A 25,337-nucleotide genomic window follows, 5' to 3' on the forward strand; every position below is an offset into this window, starting at 1 on the left:
TAGAGGAGAGGAAATTTCCATTCATATCTGAAAAACAACATCATTAATATTTCTTCTTCTAAAAAATCTAGAGACATACACTTTTAGTTTAGTCTACATGATATGATATAATCACAGAGAAGTAACCATACTTTGTAGCTAGAACCCTACTGGCATAAAAATAATGTAGTTTCACAAGACAGCTATTTCAGCATCAAAGAATAGTTTCATGCTGGAAATGTAACCCAGTGAACAAGAATGCCTGTCTTCCCAAATTGCCAATAATAAACTGTATTTTAGATATGCAGAATATGATCCATTTGTGAGCATAAAATGCACAGTGTTTAAGAACTGTGATACAGTTTGGAGTTATTTTATATTTGGTTAGTCACATAAACTAGTGGAACTAAAATTGGTACAAGCTTTGTGCAGTACAATTAGCAGTATGTAGTGGAATCTTAAAAATATTTATAATACTTGGCTCAATATACAACAGAAATGTACACACATGTTCACCAAAAGCAGCACCACTGGTAAGGGCCAAATCTAGAAACAACCCAATGTCCATCAGCTGTAAGGTAGGTAAATAAATTGTGATAAATTCCTAGCATGGAACAGGAGGCAACTGCAGGAATAAATAAACTCAAGTCACACACAACATGGATAAAACTCAAGCATAATGTTGAGGAAAAAAGTCAGACACAAAAGAACATTCTGTAGGATTCCATATACACCAACTTCAAAGACAAAACTAATCTGTGCTGTAGAAACCTGGATTTGGATTATACTTGGTGGGAGACAGGAACCAAAAAGGAAGGCTTCTGGGATGCTGGCCAAATTCTAACTTTGACCTAAGTGATGGATATTGAAGCACACTGACTTTGGGAAAATTTACAAGGCTATACTTTTATGATTTATGCACTTTGATGTGTATATTTGCATTTCATCAAGAAATGCATAAAATATGCGTAGAAAAATTACTTGAGGAAAGTATTAAAAGAAAACAAAACATGGTTTGGTTTTGTTTTGTTTTTGAGATGAAGTCTCACTCTGCCACCCAGGCTGGAGCACAGTGGTACAATCTCGGCTGACCGCAACCTCCACCTCCCGGGTTCAAGTAATTCTCCTGCCTCAGCCTCCCAAATAGCTAGGATTACAAGCACGTGCCACCACACCCGGCTAATTTTGTATTTTTAGTAGAGACGGTGATTCGCCACGTTGGCCAGGCTGGTCTCGAACTCCTGACCTCAGGTGATCCACCCGCCTCGGCCTCCCAAAGTTTTGGGATTACAGGCGTGAGCCACTGTGCCCCTCCCAACAAAACATGTTTTTAAAAGATTTAGTTCTAGGCTGGGTGTGGTGGCTCACGCCTGTAATCCCAGGACCTGGGGAGGCCAAGGGGGGGCGGATCACCTGAGGTCGGGAGTTCGAGACCAGCCTGACCAACATGGAGAAACCCCATCTCTACTAAATATTACAAAATTAGCCACTGTGGTGGCGCGCACCTATAATCCCAGCTACTCAGGAAGCTGAGGCAGGAAATTCGCTTGAACCCAGGAGGCGGAGGTTGCCGTGAGCCAAGATTGCGCCATTGCACTCCAGCCTGGGCAACAAGCGCGAAACTCTGTCTCAAAAAAAAAAAAAAAAAAAAAAAAAAGAAAGATTTAGTTTCATGGGAAACAATACCATATTAATGCATACAACAAGAGACAGAAGTGTTCCTAGAATGTTGTTTAAAATAATGTAAATGAATGGACAAAAGGCAATGGTCTGTACCAATGCATTAGCTGTGATTATATCTTGGTGGCTTATTTATAAATGATATTTGTGTCTTTATATAGGTGAGCATTACCTTTATACTTAAGAGCATAGTCTAAGGAACAGCCTCTCATCTACAGACTTTTTAAAAATAATAGTTTATGTGGATTTATTTCTAATCATAGGTTAGAACATCTAGAGCCTTATTTCCAAACTGCCTATAGCTGATATGCTGTAAACCACTTTTAAAGAAATAGAATTGCATCTGCCTCCAAGAATGCAGCAATTCCTTGGGATTATAAATTCTTAATGTAATAACTTATTATGCAACCATAATGAGTCAATTTGGGCCTGAAGGAAACCATTAAATAAATGTACCTGGTTTTCTCCATGGCCTCATTCTCAAAAGAGATCGAATGTCAGGAGAATAGACACAGTATAAGAAAAGGAAACATATTTCTACTGCTTAAAGACCTTAACATTTAATAACATAACTTATTATTCTAGTTTCAATGTTTATTCACTAGACATCTTATTTTCTATTCAGGTCTCTTGTTATTCACAGCATATATTATTTCTGAATCTCTTGATAGTTTCAAATATTTATGGTAACATTTTTTGTTCCCAGAAGCAGGACATTCAATTCAAAGCATGGAAACATGTGAACTATGACTTGATCTAGGTCCATATAAATGATAATTCACTGGAGTTAAGATACCATCAGTTGTAAAGCATCCTATGTTCATGTATTGCTAAAAAAGAAAGCACTGACCAACCATCATACCCCAACAACCATAAGATGCATCTTGATTTCGGAAATGTTAACATATTTTTTAAATGCACATTCTAGAATTGATTGAATATATCAGTAAAATACAGATTAGTTTTGTTTTGTTTTGAGACGGAGTCTCACCCTGTCGCCCAGGCTGCAGAGCAATGATGTGATCGCGGCTCATTGCAACCTCCGTCTCCCGGGTTCAAGTGATTCTCCTGCCTCAGCCTCCCGAGTAGCTGGGATTACAGGCGCCTGCCACCATACCTGGCTAATTTTTGCATTTTTATTTATTTATTTATTTATTTAGAGACAAGAGTCTAACTCTGCCACCCAGGCTGGAGTGCAGTGGCACAATCTTGGCTCACTGCAACCTCTGCTTCCCAGGTTCAAGCAATTCTCCTGCCTCAGCCTCTCGAGCAGCTGGGATTATAGGCATGTGCCACCATGCCCAGCTAATTTTTGTGTTTTTAGTAGAGACAGGAGTTTTGCCATGTTGGCCAGGCTGGTCTCGAACTCCTGACCTCAGATATCCACCCACCTTGGCCTCCCAAAGTGCTGGAATTACAGGCATGCGCCACCACACCTGGCCTAATTTTTGTATTTTTAGTAGAGATGGGGTTTCACCATGTTGGCCAGGCTAGTCTCGAATTCCTGACCTCAGGTGATCCTGCCTCGGCCTCCCAAAGTGCTGGGATTACAGGCATGAGCCACTGCGCTTGGCCCAGAATGTTTTAAGGTCAGACTCTATCACATTCAAAGTTTTCTCAGCATGGGATAAAAAAATCAGCCAGGCATGGTGACTCATGCCTGGAAATCCCAGCACTTTGGGAAGCCGAGGAGGCCAGATCACTTGAGGCTGGGAGTTTGAGACCAGGCTGGCCAACATGGCGAAACCCCGTCTCCACAAAAAATAGAAAATAATTATCCAGGCATGTTGGTGCATGCTTGTAATCCCCGCTACTTGGGAGGCTGAGACATGAGAATCACTTGAACCCACGAGGTGGAGGTTGCAGTGAGCTGAGATCACGCCACTGCACTCCAGCCTGCACAACAGAGCAAGACTCTGTCTCAAAAAAGAAAATAATAATCATAATCATAATAATATAGTAAAGTGGGCTGCTAGTAAGCCTCTGGTGACTTTGTGCAAATTATATTAAGGTATCTTGCCTCAAGACACTTTACTGCTATATGCTTTTATGATAAATGTACCAGCTTACGATGTTTATACTGTAAATGATACCTTTTAGAAATGGTGTTGTAGAACCTGCACAGTTATTTTCTAAGCCTCCACAGGCACAGTGCCAGAAACTGAGTTAAATACTTTCCATGAGTTCTTTTATTTCATCATCTTAACAACCCTATAAAGTTATAGAAGTATTATAATCCTTATAGCAATGCTGTTGGTGCCCTGCCCAGATTCCTTGTACAGCTGGTGCACCCATCTCCTGGCTGGTGGTGAGGGTTGGCTGTTAACAGCTCATAACTTCTCCTTCTCTGCAAAATTGCCCTCAACCAAAAGGAAGCCCCCTCTCCAGATGGTTATGCCTCCCTGCACTGAATGTTCCAAATATGCAAGAAGCTTGCCTTCTTGCCTCAAGATGAGACCAGCTCAGTGGTACAACTCACACTCCAGCACTTCCCCATGGGATCAGGCAGAGACCAGACTCCATCCTTCTGAGACCACACCCTTGCTCAGCTCCTTCCCCAGCCCTGTCTGCTTTCCTGGCTCCCCTACTCTGAGAGTCCCTCAGTAAATCACGTGCACCTGAATCCCCATCTTGCATTCTGCTTCTAGGGAACCCAAACTAAAAATATGTGTATTCAAATGAAGCAACTGGGTCTCTGAGAAGTTTAGTAACATAGTCTCAAAGTTAGCAAGTGATAGAGCCAGACTGGAACCCAGATAGGGCTGACATCAAGCTTTGCTCTTAAACTCTAGCTGGGCAAGATCAACCATTTCTTCCTAAGAAGGTAGCCTCTCTTCTTTCCATCTGGATGTTCAGCCCTCCCATTCCCTTAGCTTTCATATTCATTTGTTGCAGAAGTGGAAGCACAGACCATCGAAGAACTAAAGCAACAGAAATCGTTTGTGAAACTTCAAAAGAAACACTACAAAGAAATGAAAGACCTGGTTAAGAGACACCACAAGAAAACCACTGACCTTATCAAAGAACACACTACCAAGTATAATGAAATTCAGAATGACTACTTGAGAAGGAGAGCAGCTTTGGAAAAGTCCGCCAAAAAGGACAGTAAGAAAAAGTAAGTTCAATGAATATTTTTAGTTGGTTTCATAGCATGAAGAGTTGTTAACATGGATTTTTAATGTTTTATATCATGTTTTTGGACCTGTACCATGGCAAGAAAACCACCTAACCTCCTCCGTTCTCCATAGCTTTTGTGGCACCTTAGCCCAGATTTGCTTGTGAATTGAATTTTTTTATTTAACCAAATTCTGAGAATAAATATGCAGGAAGTCCTCCTGTGAGTCTAGCCTGTGATCCCAATTCCAATTAACTAACTTCCTATCTTACAGCTGCCAGTCTCATGGGTATGAGACTTTGCCTGGAGTACCTAGAACCTAGTTGGAGAGGCAGCTGATTTTTTTTTTTTTTTGAGACAGAGTCTTGCCCTGTCACCCAGACTGGAGTGCAGTGACATCATCTCGGCTCACTGCAACTTCTGTCTCCAGAGTTTAAGTGATTCTTGTGCCTCAGCCTCCCAAGAAGCTGGGATTACGCCACCATGCCTGGCGAATTTTTGTATTTTTAGTAGAGATGGGGTTTCACCAGGTTGCCCAGCTGGTCTTGAACTCCTGGCCTCAAGCAATCTGCCTGCCTCGGCCTCCCAAAGTGCTGGGATTACAGGCATGAGCCACCATGCCTGGCCACAACTGGTCTTATAGAAAAGAGAAGCTTACTATCCTTTGCTACCCTGTCTGAAAGCCATAATGCCCTACACAGGTGACTCTAATTTGGGCCTGGGTTCCCACAGCCCCATATACCCAAACCTTGATGATGAGAAGCATCTCTCACACATTCACTTAATTAATATTTTTTGAGTGCCTACTGTGCCCTGGGGACACAGCAATAAACATGACCTACCCAGTCATCTCAAATAGTAACACGGTAATGTGGGAAACATAAATAATAAACAACAAACACACAGCATCATCTCAGGCTGTGATGAGGACTATCAAGGAAAGAAATAAACAGGACCATGGGGTAGAGAATGACTGGAGATAGGAGATGCCTTCTGACATGTTGATCTGCAATAAGGTGGCACAGAAAGAATAAAGCCTGGTCAGCTATGGAAAGAACTAGGGAGACTTACTCCAGGCTGAGGAAACAGCAAGTGCAAAGGCCCTCAGGCAGGAAAAAAATGTGCTTGTTCCAGGAACAGCAAAGCTGGCAAAGTGGGTGAAACATTGTAAACCATGAGAGGAGTGAAACAGGATGAGATCAGAGAAACAGGAGGGAATCCCACTGCTAGGTTCTTTAGAGCTGGAGCAAGCAACAGTTCAAAATGTATTGAACGTGCAATAAGATTCTACTGAAGAAAGAAATTGATATGGCGAAATTTGAGAGTCTCAGAGCAATGACTCTAGCTGCTGTGTGGAAGAGGGACCCTCAAGCTGTGCATCTCAAATGGACATGAGTCACCGGGGATCTTGTTAGGTGCAGGTTCTGCTCCATGTCTGAATTGGGGCCTGAGCAGCACCAGGTGATGCTGATTCTGCAGTTCCATGGACAACACTCTGAGTAGTGAAGATCAAGGACTCAGAGTGAAAGCAGGAGACCAGTTAGGAAACTTTTTCATGAGTCCAGCTGAGTAATGATGGTGGTTTGGTCTAGGATGACGCTGGTAGACATGGAGAGAAGGGGATGAATTCTTGATTTGTTTTAAAAAGATCGTAAAATATGGGGTCAGAGGCCTGGAAGAGAGAAGCCTGCTTGTATGTCTCTGCAATTCCCAGGTGTCCTTTAGAGAATGAAACTCATGCTGTTACCCACACCAAATGTGTTCATGACACTCCATTATCTAGCCTAGATCAGTGCATCTCAAATTTCAGTGTGCATGTGAATCACTTGCAGCATTTGCTAAACACAGACCCTCGGGCCCTGACCCTAGAGTTTCCGCCTCAGGGGCCTCCTTCGGTAGGGACTGAGCTTCTGAGCTTCTAACGAGCTCCTAAGGTTTGCTGATGCTGCTGGTCCACAGACTTTCCACTGATGGGCCCTGGTCTATAATCATTCAGGAGCATCCTAGAAATTGAAGGGTGGCTGAAAGGCCTTCTTTGGTCTAATCCCTGCCTCCCTTCCCAGCTGCCATCTCCCAGCACTTCACATGAAAACCTGTACTTTCTGCCGAGTTCCCACCATGATGAGATAGGGCAGTTAGGATTCTCTGGGCTCAGGGCCCTTCTTCAATTGCAAGACTCTTGTGTGAATAATGCAGACGCTGCCTCTAAACTCCAACAAAGACCTGCTTCCAAATGTGAGGATGCCGTGTGGATTTCAGAGTGTCACCCGCTCTCAGAACCCCACATGTGGACTGCGCATCATAGCTTATCATGGGACTTTGTGGACACAGGGTCTGGCGGACCACAGGGGGCTTCCTCTCTTGAACCCTGTCGAGGGCTGTTCCCAGTTCTGGAATAGCATTTCATTGAGTGTCAACAAAGTACTGGGCATATGTGTCATATCAGTTTCCTAGGATTGCTGTAAAAAGTACAGCAAACTGGATGGCTTAAAACAATAAAAATGTATGTTCTCACAGTTTTGGAGGCTAGGAATTCAAAATCAAGGTGTTGGCTGGGCGCAATGGCTCACTCCTGTAATCCCAGCACTTTGGGAGGCTAAGGTGGGAGGATCACTTGAGACCAGCCTGGGCAACATGGTGAAACCCCCATCTCTACTAAAAATACGAAAATTAGCCAGGCATGGTGGCACACACCTGTAATCCCAGCTACTTGGGAGGCTGAGGTAGGAGGATTGCTTGAACCAGGAGATGGAGGTTGCAGTGAGCCGAGATGGTGCCACTGCACTCCAGCCTGGGCAACAGAGAACGACTCTGTCTCAAGACAAAACAAAACAAAACAAAAAAACAAAATCAAGGTGTTAGTGGACTATGCGCTCTCTGAAAAGTCTAGGGGAAGAAACTTTTTTTTTTGTTTCTTCTAACTTCTGGTGGTTGCTGGCAATCTTTGGCATTCCTTGGCTGACAGACATATCACTCCAGTCTCTACCTCCATTATCACATGAATTCTCCCTGCGTAGGTGTGTCTTGGTCCAAATTTCCCTCTTCTAATGACAGACACCAGGCATTAGATTCAGGTCCACCCTAATCCACCATGACCTCATTCTATTACATTTGCAACAACCTCTTTCCAAATTAGATCACAGGCTGAGGTTCTGGGCAGAACCTGAAGTTTACCGGGATGTTATTTAACCCAGTACATGTGCTAATCACTTCTATGTACTATTCCATATATTTCCCACAGCAGCACTGTGAAGTAAGTACAGGCATCACCCACATTGGATAAGAGAGGACCTAAAACTCATTGAGGCCAAGTAACCTGGCCAGGGGCACATGCAACACACAAGGCCATAGTGACAGTGAGGTCATGGCGTGGTGCCCCCTGAGATACTACTTGTGTCCGATGACATAGCAGATCTGGAATCTGCATCTCTGTAGACCTGTGACTGCTTCTGGTCCGTATACTTATAATCTTCTATCTCTACACAACAAAACAAACAGATGCGTGAAATAAATATGCCCAAATAAATTCCCTCATTAACTATCCCTAATGTTAGGAGATTTCTCTTCTAAATTTAGATTCCTGAAATTTCTTTGAATATCTTTTGCAGGTATATAGTATGAACTTCTTGACAATAAATAATGTTTTGCAACATGAAGTTGTCTAATCAACAGCATAAATTTTTACATAAAAATCTTTTCTTCAAAGTTGAATAATTAGGGAAATGGAAATAAATGCAGTGAATTTAAATTTTGTTGCTATCTTTTGAGGTCACAGACAGTTCTTGTCTTCCTCAGGGCTTATTTAGCTGTCAAGAATATTTTTAATTTCAGATATTTAGTGAGCATTAACAGCGTTGTGTAAGACATTGCTCTTAAGTATCTTTAAACATCAACTCATAACATTTTTAAAATAAAAATTAACATTTTATTTTTAAAATAAAATGTTATTTGTGGTTTTAAAAAAAAGTGTATCATTTAGAAGACTTATAACTTTCAAAAGCAAAAGTATCCCTTAGTTCTATTTCTATATATATATAGCATTTTAATGAATTGTAGCATCAAGAGAAGTGAAAAAAAGCCTTTTAAGTTTAAATTATTGCTCCACTTAATTTTCTATACTATAGTATATAAATTACTCTTATCAGATAGCCTATTTTTCATATGTTGGCTAACCAATGGACAACGTATTGCCAAAGATAATCCAATGACCTTCACAGCTCTAGGAAATCTTATGTAGAATTGGTTGTACATTTACTGAAAACTTTTTTGGAATCATTGTCATCAGCTGTCTCAGTAAAGATTATCTCAAAAGCTTGACTGATAATAATTGCCACTGAGAAATAAAATTTCATTCTTTAACTGAAAACTTTATTAATTACCCTGAAACTATGTAAGTATGTAAGTGACCTGTCAATGAGCAAAGTATAAGACATATTACATCCTTCCTTTACTGAATAATCTTCTTTTGATGCCAAGTCATAGAGATAAGATGCATTTTTTAGATTTATATTGTGACATATGATTTGACACATGCTTAAATTGAAAGCACTATCAAAACCTAATACTTGGGCTTTAAAAAGTAATAAAATCATCTTTTTTGTTGTTTGTTTGTTTTTGAGACGGAGTCTCACTCTGTCATCCAGGCTGGAGTGCAGCGGTGCTATCTCGGCTCACTGCAAGCTCCGCCTCCCAGGTTCATGCCATTCTCCTGCCTCAGCCTCCTGAGTAGCTGGGACTACAGGCGCCCGCCACCACGCCCAGCTAATTTTTTGTATTTTTAGTAGAGATGGGGTTTCACTGTGTTAGCCAGGATGGCCTCGATCTCCTGACCTCGTGATCCGCCCACCTCGGCCTCCCAAAGTGCTGGGATTACAGGCGTGAGCCACCACGCCCAGCCAAAATCATCATTTCTTAAGCCTGGAGCATCCTTAAAGGCCATCTAGGTGATATTTGTCACTTTTTCAAGGAGGAAGCTGAAAGCTAAAGGTATTACCATTTACCTGTAGTTACACAGCCAGTTCAAGCAAAGCTTGGCCTAAAACTTCTCCTGAATTTCTGCTTTAGTCGTATGTACTATGAACCCCGAAAATCTGAGACAGTTAATTTAGCAAGTTTATTTAGTAAGTTCATTTTTCCAAGGTTCAGGACGTGCGCCTGTGACAACCTCAGGAGGTCCAGATGACATGTGCCCAAGGTGTTCAAAGCAGTTTGTTTTTATACATTCTAGGGAGACATGAGACATCACTCAACCTATGCAAGATGAACACTGGTTCTATCTGGAAAGGCGGGACAACTCGAAGCAAAGGCAGGAAGATGGGAAGCCGGGAGGGGGTTTCCAGGTCATAGGTAGATAAGAGACAAATGGTTGCATTCTTCTGAGTTTCTGATTAGCCTCTTGGAAGGAGACAATCAGATATGCATTTACCTCAGTGAGCAGAGGCATGACTTTGAATAGAATGGGAGGCAGGTTGGCCCTAAACCATTCCCATCTTGACTTTTCCCTTTAGCTTAGTGATTTGGGGCCCCAAGATTTATTTTCCTTTCACTGTACATATTTGTTTATTAATTTTTGTATTTACTTGTAAGTCATATCCTGCAAACTTCCAGTAGAATATTGAAGGTAACATCATAGAAGATTTGTATGTAAAAATCCCATGAAAATAGAAAGAGAAACAACACACATGCATAGACTAAGCTTTGGACAAATTATCTAGACCTGCTGCCCAATACAGGAGCCACTAGCTACCTACCAGTGGCTCTTGAGTCCTTGAAATATTGCTCGTGAGATGTGTTATAACTATAAAATACATACCAGATATCTAAGACTTCACTTTTTTAAAAAACAATGTAAAATAGCTACAACATATCTGTTGATTTTATTTTAATTACATGTTGAAATGATATTTTGGATATATTAAGTTAAATAAAATATATTATTAAAATTAATTTCACTCATTTATTTTTACTTTTTAAAGTGACTACTAATAGTTTGAAATTACATATGTGAAGGGAATCACATATGTGGTTCTCATACTGTTTCTACCGGACAGCACTAGTCATTTAATGTCATCTCTGTCCTTGAACACTGAATTCAGCTCTTAGCTTCTGAGAAAAGGAGTATGGGTTTGATAATTCTCCTCATCTGATTAAAGGAAACTTGCTGACTCTTCCAAGAGAGACAAGCGTTTTCCTAGTATTTAATTGCCAGAGATTTAATTTCCTGGATCTTATACAAGCAGCAGAGGGGATCATGCCTTCAACTTTGTTTTTATAGAAGATGCAGAGATGTTGTTCACTTGTTTTTTTCTTGTATTGTCCTTTAAAACAAAACAAAACCAAAAAATCCCTTAGTACATAGTATCTAAAGATACGTCATGAGGAGCTTTTCTTCAAGTGGCAAAGCCAGTGGGTCTGATTATGTCTACCTGTCTTCCATCTCTCTTGATATGCAATAAAATCCTGAAAACACCTCAGATAAATGAATGGATGGGCATTATGTACATTGAATTTGTTTCCTTCCTTCCTTCGTTCCTTCATTCCTTCCTTCCTTCCTTCCTTCCTTCCTTCCTTCCTTCCTTCCTTCCTCCCTTTTGACAGGGTCTTGCTCTTTTGCTCAGGCTGGAGTGCAGTGGCATGATCACAGCTCACTGCAGTCTCGACCTCCTGGGCTCAATCAATCCTCCTGCCACAGACTCCCGGGTAGCTGGAACTAGTCGCGTGCCACTAGGCCCAGCTAATTTTTTTTTTTTTTTTTTTTTTTTTTAGAGGTGGGGTCTCACTACCCAGGCTGACTTTGAACTTCTGGGTTCAAGTGATCTGCCCACCTCGGCCCCCAAAAGTGCTGGAATTACAGGCATGAGCCACCAGCACACCAGGCCTGTTCCTAACACTCTGTCTTTCCCTGTTTCCTACAGATGATAATATAGAGTACAAAATTGGAATGAATCACACCAATTTCTTTAATATTCATCATCTCAAGTGAGCTTTCTACATAATGTGAAGAACAGGTTACTCAAAAATAGTTTTGGTCCAGACATGGCATGCAGTCATGCTGTGTTGCTCTTAAGAGCACAGGTGTTGCCCTTCTGCCCCTGTAATTTTTGACCTTGGGCAAGTTGCACTACTGCACCTCCATGCTGTGTCCTTGGCCAATTATCTCACAGAGCCGTGGTTTCCTCAAATGTAAGCTGGTGATGGGTATACCGACTTACTCAGATACGAGTGTGCCCGGCATATGGGGTGATGGTCGGCAATGAGAGCTACCTCTGCTGGAGTGGTTGGAACTGATTGAAGAAATGCCTTTATGCCCTGGCTACAATGATTTCCTGCTATATAAGATCATTCAGGCCGGGCGCGGTGGCTCATGCCTGTAATCCCAGCACTTTGGGAGGCCGAGGTGGGCGGATCACCTGAGGTTGGGAGTTTGAGACCAGCCTGACCAACATGGAGAAACCCTGTCTCTACTAAAAATAAAAAAATTAGCCAGGCATGGTGGTGCATGCCTGTAATCCCAGCTACGGAGGCTGAGGTAGGAGAATCGCTTGAACCTGGAAGGCGGAAGTTGCGGTGAGCTAAGATAGTGCCATTGCACTCTAGCCTGGGCTACAAGAGCAAAACTCCATCTCAAAAAAAGAAAGAAAAGAAAAGAAAAAAGATAATTCAATGTTAACTATGTCATGCCAAGAGGAAAGTTTCCCTCAACACTGCAGTGAGGAGCCTTTATAGAATGTCCGTCCTCATTTGGCATTGCACATAAAAATGCAAAAAGAAACTTGAGAAAATTCTGCATCCCTTATTTGACAAAATCTGATTCTAACACCAGCTTCAACCAACTCCCTTCCCCATGTGATGCCACTGATGCTGGCCCAATTCAAAGAAAAAGCAACTAGAATTACTGACAGCTGATTCTAAGAAACTTAACCTGGCCTATCGGACCACAAGTGAAAAATATGGAGGCAGAGTCTGATGTGTTGAATATCTTAGGTAGTCTTTCGGGAAGGGATTCCATATAAATGAAAAGAGCATACCTACTCTTTGTACCCTGTTCCCAATACTCTGTCTTTCTTTCCATTGTTTCCTACAGGTGATAATACAGAGTACAAAATTGGAAGGAATCACACCATAAGTTAATGATAATTGCTTTAATTTATTTTGACATTCACCCTAACCTTCTAAATATTTGTGTAATTCTCTAAGAACAATGCAGAGAAAGTCATACTGCTAAGAGGAAGCATTCGAAATATTTTAGAATGAACTAACGCATCTCTTTCCCCTTGTAAGCTTTGTGTGGAAAGTGCCATTTGGGTAAAGATATCAGTGAAGTTGGTGAAGCCTCCAAAGAGCCTTATTTTCATTGTGTGTCTTTGCTGTTAAAAATCTTGTTAAGAGGCCGGGCACGGTGGCTCACGTCTGTAATCCCAGCACTCTGGGAGGCTGAGACGGGCAGATCACTTGAGGTCAAGAGTTTGAGACCATGCTAGCCAACATGGTGAAACCTCATCTCTACCAAAAATACAAAAATTAGCCAGGTATGGTGGCATATGCTTGTAGTTCCAGCTACTCAGGAGGCTGAGGCAGGAGAATCACTCAAACGTGGGAGGTGGAGGTTGCAGTGAGCTGAGATCATGCCACTGCACTCCAGCTTGGGCAACAGAGCAAGACTCTGTCTCAACAACAACAATAAAATTGTTAAGAAACAGAACTCAGATGTCAGCCAGGAGGGTTATCTGCACACGGCATCTACATGTGCTCTCTGTTTATAATCATCACCCCTGATGCTAAACAAGGCACATCTTTAGCTTCCTCTAACAAAGTCTACTCAATGCAGCGTCCTCTGAAGTTTTCATACGGGAAAGGTAACTGGGAATGCCATTACACTTGTCACATTTTAAAATAACAAAAAAGATTAAAACCTGAAAATTTTTTATTAGACACTGTTTTTCCCAAAGGGAGATTATTATTCTCACCACTGCCATGCCTAGGGCCCCCAGCCTCTTTGCTTTTCTTTCTGCCCCTGCCTCTTTCTAGAGCACCATGAATTCCATTCAGTCTCTGGGATTGGAGACACTCTGTTGCTAAGCTTGTCCTTGGGGTCTCACCCTCTACCCCAAGTGGCTTATGAAAATATGTATTTCCAAACAGATAACTTTCTCTGGGAGGAATTCTGGTGAATAACCTTCCCTCCACCTTGTTATGGCCTGTCTGTTTTGTGAGTCAAACTCTGTGTCTTTGCAGATCGGAACCCAGCAGCCCTGATCATGGTTCATCAACGATTGAGCAAGACCTCGCTGCCCTGGATGCTGAAATGACCCAAAAGTTAATAGACTTGAAGGACAAACAACAGCAGCAGCTGCTTAATCTTCGGCAAGAACAGTATTATAGTGAAAAATACCAGAAGCGAGAACATATTAAACTGGTGAGCCTGAGAAACATGATTTATGTTTGTGCAACTGGAACTCCCTTATAGGAAACTTTGGATACTTTTGGATAACTGAAAGGAGACAAGGGTGGGTGTGACTGGCACCAACTTGAGAGATTGTTTAGGTGACACAGTGTCCATCACAGTATTGTTTTTATAAGCCCCACTGTCTTAGCATCTTTACCAAGCTTCTCTGTCTTCTGCCAATAAGGCTGTATTTTATCATTTTTATTTTCACTAACTTATGTTGAGTTTATAATTGCTTTTGGGAATCTTTGAAATCTCATAAGCAAATAGAAAACACTTATCTTTGTTTAAGAAATTAAGAACATGTTGCAAACAAATTTTCCCTTTTTTTTTTTTTTTTTGGTAGCACTGGGCTTTGTAAGAATTTTTTTAAAATTATACAGTCCACTGTCCTATATTTAGAAAAGTCAGTACCTAAATGGCCAACATGGAATGTTGGCTACCCAATTCATAAGGCTCCCTATGAAAGGAAATGCCATCCTCACCATTAATAATCAGTTTTATTTTCCAAAATGTTTTCTCACGAATTGAGACATTCTCTCCATTTTTGTTGATTCCTTGATACATAGTAGGGACACAATAAGTATTTGTGACAGATAGATTAGATAAATTTAGCAATAAAATATCCTTGAAAACAAGCTTATGCCAAAACCAAAGAAATAAGTAAGCTTGATAGAAATTAAGGTAGTGTATCCAGAAGAAATGGGTTTTAAGAGATATTTGTATAAACTGTCTATTTCTTTGCTGAGGGTCTGTGCATATAAGAGAATTCTGAGCAGCTTCAGCTTGTAAGGTTGGAAGCCTATAGATGATTTAGCCATCACTGTATAATAGGTGATTCAGTATAATTCTGTTGTTCTAGTACAACAGTCCCCAGTGACTGTATGCAATGAGTAGATCAAAATCACATGAATTGCTTATTGAAAATCAAATTCTAACTAGGCCCGTTATTCTCAACTTGAGCATGAATCAGAATCACCTGGAGAGCTTGTTAGAAGAGATTTTTAGGGTCTACCTTAAATTTTCAACAGATCTCTCGTAGGGCTGATGTTTTCATATTTCTGATCCCAGGACCAGACTTCAAGAACTGCTGCCCAATACCTAAATGTGAGGCTCAGGATTTACTTTTTAACAAGCCCCACATGATTTCGAGGGGTTGCCTTATTTGTGAACTACTGAAATAAGACCAAAGCAGTGAAAGAATGGCTGGGCAGGGGTTGGATCAGGCATAGGGAGGGATTGCCTTGACAGACCCGAGCAAGTCAAAGTAAATTTTAACAGGCAATAATGGCTTTGAGATCCGGCTATAACCACTGCCTTCTGACTTTCTCCAGCAACTCATCCCAGTAGTCCAGAACATAATAAAAATTAAAATAGTGGCCGCATATATTAAACATTCACCATGGGGCTATATTCTGTGCTGAGTCATTTACAGGAAACAGCCTATTTAATTCTCACAATAACCATTAGAGTTTGGTACTATTGTCAGCCCCATTTTGCAGATAAAAAAATGTATATAGCAAAATTTAGTGACTTTTCCAAGGATCCACAACTAGAAGGTGGTACAGTTGGGATTTGAACCTTGGTCCTCGGGTTCTAGAGCCCCTGGTTTATAACCATTGTGTAGATGCCTCTGCTAATTCAGGTTTCAAGCCAATGTCATCATAATGAAGGGAGTTGCTCTGATGTCCTGCTCACACAGAGAGCACACAGCAAACTTCTTCATTATGATACCTGGAATGCCATGCCTGTCTCTCTTTAAACAGCTTTATTTCCCAATCATACAATTCACTCATTTTAAAGTGTGCAGTTCAATGGTTTTTGTATATTCATAGATACGTACAACCACCACTAGAATCAATTTTAGAGCATTTTCGTCACCTTAAAAAGAAATCCTAATAAATTAGGCATTCAGCCATTCATTCATTCCTTGAAACAAATGCTTATTAGACACCTGCTTGTTAAATATTTTTAAACAGTATTAAATAAAAATAACAATCCTAGGCTTTATGGAGCTTATATTGTAGAAGGATGAGTCAGACCATAAACAAAATAAGTTGGTAAAACATGTAGTATGTTAGGTAGTAATAAGGGCTTAGGAGAAAAACAATAACAGAAATGGGGGAATAAGGAGGGGCAGTTTGGGGAAGGATGATGAGGATGCTTGGTGATTTTAAATAGAGTAGGCACGGAAAGGTTTACGCAGAAGGCAACATCTGAGTTAAGAGGTGAAGAACTGACAACAGCCAACACAGGGAGGAGGATTCCTCCAGGCAGAAGGATTGGCATGCAAAGACTCTGGGCTGGAAATGGGCCTGAGTGTTGGGGGAACAGCACAGCGGCTCTGCCTGAAGAGGATTATAGGGCATCAGGTCAGAGAGATGGGACTGTTGAGGTGGGAGACAGATCTTTTGGGGTCTTTAGGCCTCTGTGTTTTCGCTAGGAGTGAGGTGGGAACTGTTGGAAGCTTTTGAGCAGAGGACTGATGTGATCTGAAGAAACTTCCACAAGGACCACTCCGGGGCTGTGCTTCCCAGTACGTTACGGGAAGTGGTCTCAAGTTCAGGAAGAAGCCGTCCCAAAGTTCAGGCCAACAGCAGCCCAAGGGGTTAAGGACTCCTGGGGTCTCCAGCAGATGACTCAAGTTTACTAACAGGGTGAATGTTGCTTAGAAGTCTGGACATCCCAGCTGGGTGCGGTAGCTCACACCTGTGATCCCAGTACTTTGGGATTCCGAGGCAGGTGGATCACCTGAGTTCAGGAGTTCAAGACCAGCCTGGGAAACAAGTGAAACCCTGTCTCTACTAAAAATACAAAAATTAGCCAGGCATGATGGTGGGTGCCTGTAATCCCAGCTACTCTGGAGGCTGAGGTATGAGAATCGCTTGAACCCAGGAGGTGGAGGTTGCAGTGAGCCGAGATCATGCCATTACACTTCAGCCTGGGTGACAGAGCAAGACTCCATCTCAAAAAAAAAAAAAAAAAGAAGTCTGGACACCCAAATATTAGTCCATTTCCATGCTTCTAATAAAGACATACCTAAGACTGGGCAATATGAAGGAGGTTTAACTGGACTTAAACTTCACCGTGACTGGGGAAGCCTCACAGTCATGGCAGAAGACAAGTCATGTCTTACATGGATGGCAGCAGGCAAAGAAAGAGTGCTTGTGCAGGGACATTTCTCTTTTTAAAACTGTCAGGTCTCCTGAGACTCACTATCATGAGAACAGCATGGGAAAGACTTGCCCCCATGATTCATTACCTCCCACCAGGTCCCACCCACAACTTGTGGGAATTCAAGATGAGATTTGGGTGGCACACAGCCAAACCATATCACCGACTATAATCATCTGGAGTTTCCCCAGGGCCCCAACCCTTGGGCAAGACCATTCCCCAAGGAAAGACACATGGCAATTCAGAAGAGAGGTGGCAGAGTGAGAGGGAAGCCTAATACTCACGGGAGATTCCTGAAAGAGGAATTCAGAGTACAGAGGAAAACAGAAGCCAAAACATCCCAAGAAGGCCTCTTGGGGAGATTTGAGCTGCAGAAATAGGGGCCGAAGTCACAAGAAAGTCATGCAAAACCTAAACATCCCAGGAACAATGCCTGAGCATGAGGCACCATATGGAATCCCACTGATGAGGGTGTGGAAAGCAGCTCAGGAGCTTTTCTCCTGGAGGAGAAGGTTGGTTGGGAATTGGGGAAAACCAGCTGAGCTTGTAGGTGGGAAAATTGCACTTGAGGAGCTAGGGAGGTGGTAGAAATCCTACTAGAGGTGGCAACTCTACCATATGCCCTTCCACTTCCTTCTCACTAAGAAGGAATGTGAGTACACATTGTAAAAGTTTTGAAGACTGTTCAGAGGGACATAAATACATGCCCAAGTCAGCCTGGCCCTTTCAGGCCAAATGTAAGCCACTCACTCAAAGTGCTCACCCCTGCACCACTGTGATTGTGGATTTGGGTTTCAGATAAAGCCCCAGTGCCTGTTACACACACCTATCCCAGCCTTGTTAGGAAGGCTAAAGCCTGAATATCTTGGAATTAGAACCACGCAATGTTTATTTTATGGCCATTTGGGAGCATTTACAATTTTTACTACCTGCCTTTAGCTGCGATGTGTGTGCCAAAGCTTCCTACTGGCTCCATTTGTAAGAATCAGAGATTGTTCTGTCAGGAAATCTTTTGACTGAAAGGCACCCAGAAGTGTTAGTTCTATCTTTGCTGGTGGTTCTAAGTAATGAACAGGCCTCCCAGGCTAAATTAGACAAACCGAAGTGTAATTAAAAAAGAAGTAAGCCCCAGGTTAAAAGAAGTATTTGGGTGATGAGGAAAATTAAGCCGACAGTATTTCATCTCCCAAAATTGCTTTGGGGATTAAATACCAACGTGCTTTGGTTAAGGATTATGCATTTCAAATGCCACATCCACAGTTCGAGAGTTAAGAAAGAAAGCATGGCATCCGTAAACTCCCTGTCAGATGTTTATTGAAAACTTAGTATTTGCACAACATTCTGATAGACACTGGAGATGAAAATGAATAAAACACGATCACCACACACACTCAGGGGATGTGTATAATAAACAGTACTAAGAAATGAAATAATAAAAGCAGGAAAAAATGGATATGAAAGCACAGATATAACTATTTGCCTAACTCTATCAATCGATAAGCACCTAGAGGATATTTTTGATGTAATTGTTCATATCATGATAGGAGATGTAAAATGCACACCAAGCTCTGTAGACTCTACTTTTGTGCAAAAAAAAAAAAAAAAAAAAAAAAAAAAGGATCTGTGTCCCTAGAGCTCTACATCTAAATAACTCTACAGTCTGGCTACTCAAAGTGTGAAGTGTGGGCCGTGAATCACCTAGGAGTGTGTTAGACATGCAGAGTCTCAGGCCCCACTTCAGACCTGCTAAGTCAAAATTTGCATTTTAATAGGGTTCCCAGGTGTCTTGTAATATGGTCAAGTTGAAGAAACAGTTTTAGAGTGTGTATCATTGCCCCAAATGCATTTTAGAGTAAGCCTACAATTTCCGTTATTTGAAATGGGAAATACAGTGAGCTCTTTACAGCTTGTCATCAAGTTGAGTGTATTATCTGCTGGTGACGAAGTCATAGTTCCTGTGGAAATCACCCCTGTGGTTCCCTCCCTACATCCACAGTAGAAGGTACTGGTTGCTTTAGTCGGAAGTGAGTGAAAATAAAGATGGAAGTTCCTCCACCCCATTCACGTGCTTGTGCTCCATGATATCTCTCAATGAACAGCTTGGGGATCTGTAAACCCCAGGTAAGGACTTTTGCTCCAGAGAAGAACTACAGGATCAGGGAATCTGTTCTAATTCATTTATCTGTTTTTCATCAACTGCCACTGGTTAAACCTGTGTTTCGTCTATACCATTAGGGTGAGGTTTTCATTTTAAAAGTGACTTTGGTGAGGCGTGGAAATTCTTAGGGATTTACCTGAGGGTCCCCAATCACTCTGGGTATTCAGCTCTACCATCACATTCTACTAAACACCCACAGCCCAGTGAGCAGGGATTTCGTTGTAATGTTCAGGAGTTTTTGCTTCTCAGCCACAGATGTGCTCGACCCACCATTTTGTCTTCTTTCTTCTTCCTCCTTTTTAGCGGCTTTACAAAGAGATTTCCTCATTTCTTTCACAGTCACCATATGTGTTATCCTCTGCAGAGCCTTGCTTTGCTTCACTTTGCTTTGCTTCCTGTCTTTTCTCCCCTTTCCCATATCTCCTACATGTTCTAATCACATCCATTCACCTCTTTCTTTACATCAAACTGAATGGCTCGCGTTCTTCTTACAATCCTCATGTCTGTCCCACCAGCAATCATTTCAGGACCCCAAACCAACGTTAGTACCATCAAACTGAGTTCAGCCCCAGGAAGTTAAAAAGTTGTGTTTCAGACTGCACGCTCTGGGCAGATACAGATCAGCTATGAATGGACGAGCCCACCAGGACAAGCAATCAGGTGTTGAGTGGGGGGTCTAGGGTCATATGTCCTCATTTCAGGCCACTGCTCCTCCACCAAGTCACTGCATGACCACCTGAATGTCAATTTTCTCACCTGTTCAATGGAGATAAAAATATCTCTTACTTCATGAAACTGTAAGGAGGAACAACAAGATAATGCACCTAAAATATTGTTTTTAATGAAAGCCTTTTTCTGTACAATACCTGAATTGACTAGGAAATCTATATACATTTCAAATATAAACAAGTATTACAGTTTTTTATATCTTGCTACAGCTTGAGGGAACTCATTGTCTCTCCTTGAATGATTTCTACCAGCACTATGTGCTCTCCCAGCTATCTGGGAGCCACACTTGAATGTTCTCCTTTCTGTGGTTGCCTAGGTGAAGTATATGTGCCAGGAGTAATTGCAGTGTCAGGAAGTATCCCTACTGTCAGTTGTGGTAGTGCCATCTGTCTTCCTCCAATATTTGGACTTTACATAGGGTCATTTTTTTTTGAAAAATAATTTAGCTTTCCCAAAAAATGTTGCATTTTTCTACTAAACAAGAAATGACAAATAAGCAAAAGATGTTAGTAGTGAAATAAGAAATAAAATAATTGTTGACATTTTTGTCAATTTTCCTGATTATTACCCCAATGGGATTCACACACACACACACACACACACACACACACACACAAAGATCCAAATCCATATAGTTTTCAATTTGCTTCTTTTACTTAGCATTATGTCATGGTGATTTTTCATGTCATGCTTTTTAACGCTTTTTCATGGCTTCGTATTACTTTATTGCATGAATGTAGCTTAATTTATTTATCTAGTTCCCTACTCGAGGTGGTGTATTAGTCCGTTTTCACACGGCTGATAAAGACATAGCCAAGACTGGGCAATTTATACCCAAACTGTGAGGCTTAATTGAACTCATAGTTTCACATGGCTGGGGAGGCCTCATAATCATGGCAGAAAGCAAGGAGGAGCAAGTCACGTCTGACGTGAATGGCGGCAGGCAAAGAGAGCTTGTGCAGGGAAACTCCCCAATATAATACTATTAGATCTTGTGAGACTTATTCGCTATCACAAGAACAGCACAGGAAAGACCCACCCCCATAATTCAATCATCTCCCACCAGGTCCCTCCCACAACACATGGGAATTATGGGAGCTACAAGATGAGATTTGGGTGGGGACACAGAGCCAAACCATGTCAGGTGGCAACTCCACATTGAATAGAAGCCTTGGTCAGACCTTCACATTCATTTTTTCTTTGCTCAGCAAGGAAAAAAAAATGTCAAAGATTATTACAACATTGAGACTCAAATAAGCAGCTATTTTTAATATAAGTTCTATTTAGCTATGGAAATTTTAAAAATAAGAATTTTATAGGTGTGAAAGAATATCTCATAGAATGATCAAGATGCTTGACTTTTTTGTCCAAGACTTTCTCCTTCTGAAAAGAGAAGGGAGCTAGTAGAGATTATAGCTCTGGGTAGACAGGGCCCTCTCTGTCTGCTCACAGAGAAAGGTTGGACCATCAATACTAGCATAGTACTGGCACATAGTAGGTAAATATTCTTTGAATGAATGGTCAGGTCACACTCCCATATAAACATCTTCCTTGTTTTTGCTTTTGTTTTTGTTTTTTTAGAGACCAAGTCTAGCTTTGTTGCCCAGGCTGGAGGGCAGTGGTACAAACTTGGTGCACTGCAGCCTCCATCTCCTGGGCTTTAGTGGTCCTCCTACCTCAGCCTCCCAAGTAGCTGGGACTACAGGCACGCACCACCATGCCCAGCTAATTTTCTCTATTTTTTAAGAGACAGGTCTCACTATGTTGCCCAGGTTGGTCTCAAACTCCTGGCTTTGAGTGATCCTCCTGCCTCTACCTTGTTTTCAAATTGTTGGTGATGTGCTTGCTGTGTAGATCATTACTTAGTTCAGATGTTTTGTAAATTAATTTCTTGTAGAAGAAAAACAATGCATAGTGAAAATCCAGAGTAAATGCTTTGACTAAAAGGAAAGAAAGAGGCATCTTCTTTAGACATTAGTGGAAGGGAAAGGAAGATGTGTTGAGCCCGAAATATGAATATTCTAGACTTGGCTTTTTGCCTATGTTCCAAGATTATCCTTCTTACAAGAGACTCCAAACATACAAATTTCCGTCCACATATTTTTTATCCCTTTTGAGTTAGAGTCAAGGAATTATTCTCCTCCATGGAAACCATTTTCTTGCCCTCAGATGACTAAACCAAGTGAAATTTAGCAGAGTTGAGAACAAGCGTGAAGTTTTATTCCCCAGGGCCTTTCTGTTAACTCCTTAAAAGGTTTGGAACATTGAGCTGGGAGAGTTATCATGAATGGCAAACAAACCAGCAAAGTAATTGAGATGTGTCTGTTCCTTTAGGACAGAAAAAAAAAATCATACCAAAAGTGAAAATTAAATGTTGTTTACTACCATTCAGTTTACCACATACCTTCTTAATTTATTTCCTAGGAAGTCCAAGTGAATTTTTGCTTCTTCTCTACCTTTAATAGTCAGTTTACTTTCAGAGTTTTGTGACTAAAAAATGATCGAATGGCTCTTTGAACAGAGCCAGCCTGCTGATAAATACACCAAAAGTTAGTATACCTTGCCTTTATGTTAGTCACAAAGCACTTCAATTATTATATGAAAAATCACTCTTCTGGGTACTATTTTCACATCTTATGCAGTAAGAACTTTGAGCCCAAAACACAGAAGTTTATCTTGTTTAGAGATTAAGCAGAGTTGTTTTATTTCTGTTTTTGTTTGTTTTTATTTTGTCCTTATTCTCTTGATTGCAAGCCACAGAATTCCATGCTGGACTAACTTAGACCAGAAGGGTATATACTAGAAAAGTACAAAGGGTATATCACATAAGAAAGGGGGCTGTCCAAACTCTGCCCCTGCTTTTCTCTGCATATTAGTGTTATTCTTTTCCAAAGTAGCAGACAGGCTTCCCCTTGATTGAAAATACAGGCACTGATCCCTTCTGAGTTTTATTTCTCCATTGACATGTAGGAAAAATCTTGGGACAAACCTTGTTTGGGTCCCATGATGACCAAGTCTGCAACCAGAAGTCAGAGTATGACTGACCCAACTTGGATTAATGCCTCCCCTGGACCAATTACCTTGGCCAAGAGATGGGGGGTAAAATATACAGCAGCTCCCAAGGGAAGCATGTGGGTGAGGCCATTCTCAGAAAGCAGAGGAAGTTCTTCCTGGAGAAGTAGTTAGTATTGGGTAGAGAAAACTACAGGTGTACCTCAAATCCTCTTTGTAGCATAAAAAAGAGATAAATTATTGATGCCCATATAAAATCCCATTGCCAATTTAATGTGAGTTGGGCGGTAGTGGCATACTATTTAATATTAACAAAATCATAATATTAATTATTCTGTCTCCTGGAGCTTCGGTAGACAAAATTTAAATAGAAATAGTAAATGCCGTATGGGCAGAATTTCAGTAAGAGAGAGGGTCTTCTGAAAACTAGCTGAGGTCGGGCTCGGTGGCTCACACCTGTAATCCCAGCACTTTGGGAGACTGAGAAGGGCAGATCACGTGAGGTCAGGAGTTCGAGAGCAGCCTGGGCAACATGGTGAAACCCTGTCTCTACTAAAATTACAGAAATTAGCTGGGTATGGTGGCACACGCCTGGAATCCCAGCTATTCGGGAGGCTGAGGCACTACAATCCCTTGAATCCAGGAAGTGGAGGTTGCAGTGAGCCGAGATTGCACCACTGCACTGCAGCCTGGGCAATAGAGCGACAGGCTGAGATGAGCAGAGGTGGGGCTGTGTAGTAAGGCACTGTGGGGGAGATGAAGGCAAACTGAGCACAGTAGGACGTTTACATATTTTACATATTAAACAGATATCCTTTTAAAACATATACTCCTTGGGATTCTAGGGAAACACCATTTTCATTTAATTGCATGCAAAAGCCTCAGTTTAAAAAATACACCTGGATTTCACATTAAGATGCTTTTTCCGGAAGGAACAAAATTTAGCTTGTTAAACACCAAACCTATATAATTTTAAAAGTATTTCCAATAAGGCAGCCTGTGGCTTGAATGTGAGCTTTCACAGCTATCGCTGAGGTCGGGTCCAGTGTAGTTTTGAAACTTAAAAGATTTCATTCACAATCATTTTTTTCAGTGCCTATTTTGTATAGAGCCTGGGATTCTAAACATTTATTAAGAATGGAAGGCTGAAATGGTGACATCCCTTTGTGGGAGCAATAATAAGATATTTACATACAAAAGGTATGTCTGTAAATGATACCCTATAGGAAGAACCAATTAGGTGGCCAACACCCAGAGTTATCTGAGCAGTCAAAGGGGAGAATTACCTAAGGCTGGCTTAGAAAGGGAAGGGGCAGAGAGAAATTGAAATGGTTTCTTCCAGATTGTCTCCATCTTCCACAACCACCAAGACAATGCTTTTCAAACTCTAATGTGCACTCAAATCTCCTGGGAATTTTGTTGAACATGTAGCTTCTGACTTAGTTGATCTGGAGTGGGGCCCGAGAACTTACATTTCTAATGTGCTCCCTGGTGATGCTCTTGCCACTGGTATGTGGACCACACTTTGAGTAGCAAGATCTAGAAAGCCAGGTCGTCAGCTCAGAGTTTCTAGAACAGTGCCTGCTATTTAGTAGGTGCTTAATAAATATCCATTGCATCGTGGCTGAATCAAATAGTTTAGATAAGTGTGTGTTCTGGGACCACAGGAGGTGGAAACTAGTTCTGCAAGGGGTAAAGGGCAAATGCAGGGGGTGTGATGGGAGCCAAGAGGGAGGCAAAAGGATGCGGCAGACAGGGAACTTCTGGGGAGTCTGGAGGGAGTGTGGCACTGACAGTGGTGTGGAGCCTGACACCAAACCAACATAAAAGTCAGAACTGAGTGGGCAGAAGGTCTGTGAGTTCTCCAGCTTAGTCTCAATATCGACTGGAGGCCGATGCTGCTGAGGATAAGGGCAGTAGGTGGAAGGGAAACAGTACATGTGAGCAGATGCTGGCATAATCAAGAAAATATTCTGAAGTCAGGTGAATGATAGAGATGAGAACATGGAAACAGGAATATAATTGTTACTGAATTCAAAAGAGTT

At 41.5% G+C, this 25,337-nt stretch overlaps 1 protein-coding gene across 5 annotated transcripts in view; it reads left to right on the forward strand.

Moving 5' to 3' along the window:
- Positions 1-25,337, forward strand: part of PLCB1 (phospholipase C beta 1) — a 751,601-nt gene that overhangs the window by 627,308 nt on the left and 98,956 nt on the right. For all 5 annotated transcript variants that reach the window (XM_034947108.2, XM_003821362.4, XM_034947109.2 and 2 more), the window contains exons 26-27: positions 4,555-4,774; positions 14,009-14,189. In XM_034947108.2, the coding sequence (XP_034802999.1) occupies positions 4,555-4,774; positions 14,009-14,189 (401 nt within the window). The remainder of the gene's footprint in view (positions 1-4,554; positions 4,775-14,008; positions 14,190-25,337) is intronic.

The sequence above is a fragment of the Pan paniscus genome, chromosome 21 (assembly GCF_029289425.2).
Source record: "Pan paniscus chromosome 21, NHGRI_mPanPan1-v2.0_pri, whole genome shotgun sequence".
NCBI classification, from domain to species: Eukaryota; Metazoa; Chordata; class Mammalia; order Primates; family Hominidae; genus Pan; species Pan paniscus.